Here is a 7,268-nt window from a genome sequence, read left to right on the forward strand (position 1 = left end):
ATTTATTTCCATATTCACTTGTTGTGTCTCCCAAAATGCCTGATAAACATGATTTAAGTCCTGATGTCCTCTACAGTGGACATGTATGAAATCAATGCCCTGTTCTGTAACAGAAAGTCGTTTTTTTATTTGAAACCCCATAACGTTTTGACATAACGTCTGAGGTGTTGGTTTATGAAATACAATTTGAAAAATAGTCCGATTTAAATTATAATTACACAGATTTGAAAATTCCGTTAGCTAATTACAGGGCCTAACGTTAACCCAACTGATGGAAATAAATAATAACTGAACTTGTAACAGTTTTGTTGCAAAGCAAAATATTATGGTGAAATTAGATATTGTGTTTGTTGAGTTAAAACCGAATTATTGTTGTATAAGCATAGCAAGCATCATAGAAAAAAGGCTAACAAACTTAAGAGTTATACCCACCAATTAACATTAGCCCTTCATTCATGACATGGACACCGTAATAATCATACAGAGAGAACATTGTTGCATACCTTTATCTTTTGCTCGTTTCTCCTCTTCTTTTCTTTTTTTTCTAAATTGGGCACCTGATGGCTTTGACCTTTTCCTGTCCATCTCTGTGTTTATTTGGCACTCGACAATCAACAGATTTCCCATCCCCCCAACCCTGTCACTCACGACCAGAAGTCAAGACTAAACCAATTCACCTTGGTGACCACATAATCGTTTTGTATTACCTATTTTTAGTAGCCATTTCACACAATTCAGAAAAACAAAAATGTGCAGGAACTATAGGCCTGTATTTATAATATTATGAATGAAATGTGCGTTATTTGGAAGAAAGTCGAGGTGTGACTGACTTTAGCCCACTAATTCCATTAGAGTATTGCTCTATACAGTGGTATTGGTTTGATCACTAAAAATGATGTCCATGACACTAATGCTGTGATTTTTCTTCCCCCCTGTGTTACAGAGTGACATTTTCCATTCAGACTTGGACCATGCTTTTTCAAAAATAGTTGAGTACATGTCAGAAACTACCAGACAATGCAAGGTGAAAATGCTTTATTCATTTACTTGAACTGTGTTGAGATTTGAATTAGAAAAAAACAGCCTGTACCTCTTTAACAGAAGTTTTATGAGACTATGAACCTGGCTCAGCCCAGTGAGCGAGAACACATCTGTTGCTACCATTCCCAGCAGATGTTGAGGACCGCAGACCAGAAACAGAATGTTAGTGCACCAATCAAACGAGACATAGTAAGTACTGAGCTTGACAAAAATATGCCATACTTTTTTTTGCCATTGTAGGGATTTTCACATTTGAAATAGTTAACCCTGGTTCATTCTAAACCCCAGTTAGATGCAATCCTGGGTATTCGTATGCTGACATTTCACACTGTACATTCCTAAACCTGGTGTTAATGTTTGTATATTTGCAGAGTCAGAGTCATTGATTGGATTAACGCAGCATGCAACGTGTTTACAAAAAGCCCTACATACTGTAGGCTGTTTTTCAGTGACTGTCCAAAGCACGTGAATATGAGGCGGCTGTTGCTAATTATCTTGTTGTAACATTCTAACACGGCATCACTTCACACTGGACATGCTTGTCCATGTATTGTTAATGGTGCAACAGTGCTCTGGGGAAGGGTTTCATAACCCGGGTAAAAAGCAGTGCTAACCCTGCTTCTGTATTGCAAGTGTGAAATGTTCCTTTACCCGGTTTTAAAAGCTGACAATAACCTGGGGTGAAAAGTCTTATTGTGAAGTGAAGTGACATGTGGCCAAGTATGGTGACCCATACTCGGAATTAGTGCTCTGCATTTACCCATCCAAAGAACACACACACACCGTGAACACACACCCGGAGCAGTGGGCAGCCATTTATGCTGGAGCAGTTGGGGGTTCAGTGCCTTGCTCAAGGGCACCTCAGTCATGGTATTGAAGGTGGGAGAGAGTGCTGTACATTCACCCCCCCCCCACCTACAATCCCTGCCGGTATGAGATTCGAACCCATAACCTTTGGGTTATGAGTCCGACTCTCTAACCATTAGGCCACAACTTCCCCACGACTCTCTAACCATTAGGCCACAACTTCCCCACAACTTCACATTGTGTATGAACTTAACTTTTTTTTACTATGCTTTTACGTTGGTTTTGAGCAGATAGGAATCATATTTAACCAGGCCATAGTTACTACGTTTATTCTGCAAATCAACTCTTTTGGTTCATCTACATATTTGTTTGAAGGGTTCATCAGAATCAGAGGATTTCCTTACTGACGTGTCTCCAGGCACCTATTCCATCACAGCAGCAATGCAGGACACAAAGCCACAGTCGAAAACTGTCTGCATCAATGTAGGAGAAAGCATGAGCCTTGCATTCAAACTCTGAACTTGTGAAATTCAGTGCCTTAATTGAGGACTTGCACAATTGTAAATGCACTGACTTTGATTTTTTTGAGTATTTATAAGTGTTGTTGTTTAATACTCAGGAATATTTATACATTTTTTTGTAGTAATCATGAATTTATATTGAGCCATAGAAGCCATAATGAAATTCTTTATTCTTTAAAGTTTTGCATGATTTTACATAATAGTCTTTTGTATTTAATTAATACACCAACCATAGGATGTTTGATTTACAAACAAATATCATCTCTGGGGAAAAAAATCAGCAAAAGCTCATTGGCGATACTCATAATAACATTCTGAACTTTGGCTGTGGAACTATCAGTTTAGTTGGCCTTGTGCTGATCCAAATATTTCCCTCATATTAACTCCTCGTTTTGGTGAATCAGGAACCAGCTTAAATAAAGAGCTGTGATTGGTCATCATAGCGTTATCTGTAGAGCTCCCAGAATTCCCAGTGTCTTTAGGCCAAGAATGGCTGACATTTGGAGACCTGACTGCTCTTCCTGAAATACCAAGAACACTTAGTGAGTCAGTACAAATTAAATATTTTTTGTAAGACAAAGAAAGTCTTTTTTTCCAGCACTTGAATTTAGACCAAATGATTCAAAATTATGTTTAGTTCGCCTGCACACTTTTGTATCATGTACACTATTGTTCAAAAGTTTGTGGTCAGTATGATTATGATCGGATGATAATGATTTTTAATCATTATTTAAACATACAGTAAAAACAGTGCTGATTTGGTGCTCAAAAATTTCTTATCAATGTTGAAAACCGCTGACGTGCTTAATAATTTGATAAAATATTTTGATACTTTTTTTTAGGACTAAGAACAGCATTATTTGAAATAGAAATCTTTTGCAACATTATGTCTTTACTGTAACTTTTAATCAATTTAATCCATCCTTTGCGAATAAAAATATTAATGACTTTCAACAAACAAAAACATGCTGACCCCAAACATTTTATATATGGTCCAAAAAACTGTGTCAGTTATTTGCCCATTTTGACAGCTATATTGTAAATATTTTGTCATTACCTGGTTTCTTGTGCTGTGGTTCTGCAGAACCCCTTTTCCAGTATCTCCAGGCTGGTCTGGTCTCAGGTTGAGTGTATGGCTTTCTCAGGCAGGAAATCTCTGTGTTTATTGATCGGCTCACCAGTTCTGACCTTGAAGGCCTGTGTTTTTCAGCTGCAGTATCCTCCTCATTCTCATCTGAGTCACAGGTTGATGATGAGGAACATGAAGGCACTTGTGTCTGTTGAGAGCTCTGTAGTTCTTTCAGTTGGAGATCAAATTTCCTCTCCAGCTCATCTCTCCTTTGGTTATTCAGTAGTGGAGATGACATGAACATTGGCCAGCATCTCTTGACTGGACAGTGGCATGGTGGAATGGAGGGCAGACTGAGGTGGTTGCTCTGGTGACATGGTAATTCAAAACAATTCATGGTGCCGCAGTGGGAGACCCTGTAGCAACATGGCCGAGATGAATAATGCTGGAGGTCTTTGATAATTTGCTCACGATGAGAGGCTGGAATCCATACTGCGAGCTGTTTGGGAACATGAATTGTCATCCCGTTCCAGAAGAGAACCTGGAGTCCCAAAAGACCTTCGTCACCTTTAATGAGACAACAGATCTGAGCCATTTCCCCTAGGTTTATTCAGTTACTCATATCAATCATATGATGCTCAATAAGTATTGGTTCAAAATTTGTATATACATCTTACTTTTAAGTGGATCTCTTAGCTCCATACCGGAGATGACTCTTCCAGGCCCATATCGTCTCATGTCTGGCTCCCATGGTGCCAGAACAGTGTCTCCTGGTACTATACTGTGCCTATGTGCACTGGCTAGACTAACCATATCAGGCTGGCAAATTGGCTGAACTGTATTTAATGTGTCCATAAATGTATTTCCTTTAGGTCCAAACTTATCAAACTCCACCGTATAAAGATTTCCTCTGCCCTAGAGACAGAAATTTTTTAAATGTTTAATAAATTGTGATCTGGATTTGAATTAAAAAAAAAATCAGTTTTTATTTTGAAGTGCTGACTATATTTAAAGATAAACTTTCTAAAAACTGGTCAGTAATTTCTTTTTTTTGAAAGAAATTAATTATTTAGGAAGAATGCATTAAATTGATCAAAAGTGACAGTAAAGACATTTTTAATGCTACAATAGTTTTTATATCAAGTAAACGCTGTTTTTTTTACCTTGCCATTCATTAAAGAAAACAAATCCTGAAAACAAGTATCAGTTTCCACAAAAATAAGTGTTTTCAACATTAATAATAAATGTTTCTTGAATCAGGGGTGCCGGGCATCATGTGAGAAGACCATGCTGTCGACTAGTAACATACAAATTGATTTTAAACAAGAAATAAATATTTGTTTATTGAATAACATAGCCTAGCCCTGCTATGGACTGACAACCCATCCAGGGTTTTCACTCAGAATAAGCAGTTTGTAAAATGGATGGATGGTTGGACAACACTGGCCTTTAACAGGCACACCTAGAGTATTCCTATTGAATTTGATATAACTTTTGAATTTAATAAATAACAAATTAAGATAAAAAAAGTAGTTTCTATCATATTGTATTTAAAACTAGTTTTTTTATATAAACCAAACATGCAGCATCATCAATATTGGAGACAATAATACTGCATGGACAAATACCATAAAAACTTTTTCTTTTTTTTTTAAATAAAGTGATTCATTGTAAATTTACCTTGTATGAAAAGCTGATAATGTTGAAGAGCGAGTCTCTGAGTGAAGCTTTAGTAATCAATGTTTGAATGATAAGATTCTTCACTGGCCCCAAAAAGCCATTCATTCCCACAGAGGAGTCCAGAACGAAGGTGACATTTCTGCCTTTACCCATGAACAAGGGAAGGACACTTTGGCTGTGAGATACCTGAAGACTTGATGACATTGTCAAGTCTGACAGAATAATCTGCAACGCATTAGAATTTGCTCAGTTGTAGTTGACTTAAAGACCAATCTGACTAGCTTCTGGTAACACAAATAGTTTTTTTTCTCATCTTTTCGGATAGAAAGCAAATGTAAAAATGAAAATACAAAATAAAAACAAACAAAAAGTATTCATACCGTTCTTGATTCCTAAAACACACTTGAAAACTGTAGCAATTTTTGTACCGTCCCTAGTAATGATCCACTGAACAATGATTCCTGTCTCTACTGTGTACTGAGGTTGCCATAGTGAGCCACTGTCCAGCCTTAAACTTGTCATTTCATCCATCTAGTGGTGGCAGAAAGCATCTGATGTGCACTTGGGAACAGGTTTTAAAGGGATAGTTCACCCAAAAATGAAATCTGTCATAATTTACTCCCCCTCAAGTTATTTCAAACCTGTATGAATTTCTTTCTTCGGCTGAACACAGACAAGATATTTTGAAGAATGTGGGTAATCAAACTGTTTCTGGTCCCGATTGACTTTCACATTTTATTTCATACTATGGAAGTCAATGGGGACCAACAACTGCTTGTTTACTCACATTCTTCAAAATAGCTTCTTTTGTTATCAGAAGAAATAAATTCATACATGACTACAGAATTGTCATTTTTGGGTGAACTATCCTTTTAAGTGTGTCTGAATGTGCCATTCTGGTGATAGTGTTCCTTTAAGTCATATAAACAATAATGATTAAAAAAAGTCATCAAACATGTAGGTTCTTTTTTAATGTATATTTTACAATCTACGTAAAATATGTATGTATTAGTATATTAACAAAAATTAACATGACATGAGGGTGAGTAAAATATGACAGAATTTTTATGTATCCCTTAATATAAATGCAAATTTGCTACTAAAAACTATATAACAACTACATAAATGCATAATTTAAATCTCTAAATGAAATATTGGATAGTAATAGTAAGTACAGTGATTGTTTTGAATGTTTGTTTATAATTTTATTTATATGTTTGTATGAACCACTCTACAAGGCTCTTGAAATGACCTTTGCCCTTTATATATAATTCAGCATTCTGACAGTAGGATTGTTTTGGGTTCAAGAAGCTGCAGCAATAGTTAAAAGAAGGGGCGAAACTTTTAGAAATGTGGTTTGACAAATGCCATTAAATGTCATTCTGCACCAGAAAGGGTCACCTGAACCGGATTTCAGAACCTGAGTTCTATGAAGTCCATCCCGTGACAGACTCTCAGTCCTAAAATAGATTCATACGCTGTCATCTCCTTTTCCACTGAAACTGAAATGTGAAGAAGACACTGAGGTGAGAAAAGCGGATGAAAAATACATGATGTTTTGGAGAAAGAACCCAACTTGCAAATATTGCAAAATGCAGAAAAGCACAAGATAACTCAAATTATCATTCCCTCATTTGCAAGTCTCCTGCAAAAATGGACTTGACACACAATGCAATGGAATGCACACTTATTTTTCTATGGTATATAAAACTGGACTTTTGTAGCCTACTCTTTAGGACCGTACATGTCTTCAGATTATGTGTGCCAAGGGATACATACTGTCACTGCCCAACAGCCCTTTTTTGTTTGAAATTTTCCATCAGAAATTGTCTTATCGAGCAACTTTAAAATTGTAACTGTAGATTCCCACTGTTATTCAAGGAGCAAAACGCATTTGCTCACTTAACTGTGAAAATGTCTTTAAAAGAAAATATTTCATTAAAAAATGTAACTACTAAAATATTTTAATAGTTGTATATATATATATATATATATATTATCTTTATAATTGATTGTATTTTTTATATTCCACATTACATTTTCGTGATTTTTTTTTTATTGCTTACATTTTTTGCATAAACATCACACATTAAAACGACATAAAAAATAAGCATGGTATAAGAATTGATATCCTTCTGGTATAAAATCTC

The 7,268-nt window shown here is 36.0% G+C and overlaps 1 protein-coding gene across 1 annotated transcript; it reads right to left on the reverse strand.

Moving 5' to 3' along the window:
• Positions 1-2,558: 2,558 nt before the first annotated feature.
• Positions 2,559-5,322, reverse strand: LOC107583884 (uncharacterized protein C11orf16 homolog). The gene is made up of 5 exons (XM_016270236.1): positions 5,119-5,322; positions 4,685-4,735; positions 4,116-4,353; positions 3,427-4,005; positions 2,559-2,890 (listed from the first exon to the last, which is right to left on the reverse strand). Exons 1-5 carry the CDS (start codon positions 5,320-5,322, stop codon positions 2,706-2,708), a joined length of 1,257 nt encoding a protein of 418 aa, XP_016125722.1. The 3' UTR covers positions 2,559-2,705.
• Positions 5,323-7,268: the final 1,946 nt, after the last annotated feature.

The sequence above is a fragment of the Sinocyclocheilus grahami genome, unplaced genomic scaffold (assembly GCF_001515645.1).
Source record: "Sinocyclocheilus grahami isolate Dianchi unplaced genomic scaffold, SAMN03320097.WGS_v1.1 scaffold55.1, whole genome shotgun sequence".
Classification (NCBI taxonomy): Eukaryota; Metazoa; Chordata; class Actinopteri; order Cypriniformes; family Cyprinidae; genus Sinocyclocheilus; species Sinocyclocheilus grahami.

What these genes read in the sequence shown, in the direction of transcription:
- LOC107583884 (XM_016270236.1), bottom strand. Translation starts at nt 5,322, where the DNA reads ATGTCATCAAGTCTTCAGGTATCTCACAGCCAAAGTGTCCTTCCCTTG. An exon ending in GCACCCCTGATTCAAGAAAC is followed by an intron (nt 4,354 to 4,684) that starts ATTTATTATTAA and finishes TTCTGTCTCTAG; the next exon opens with GGCAGAGGAAATCTTTATAC. An exon ending in GCTAAGAGATCCACTTAAAA is followed by an intron (nt 4,006 to 4,115) that starts GTAAGATGTATA and finishes GTCTCATTAAAG; the next exon opens with GTGACGAAGGTCTTTTGGGA.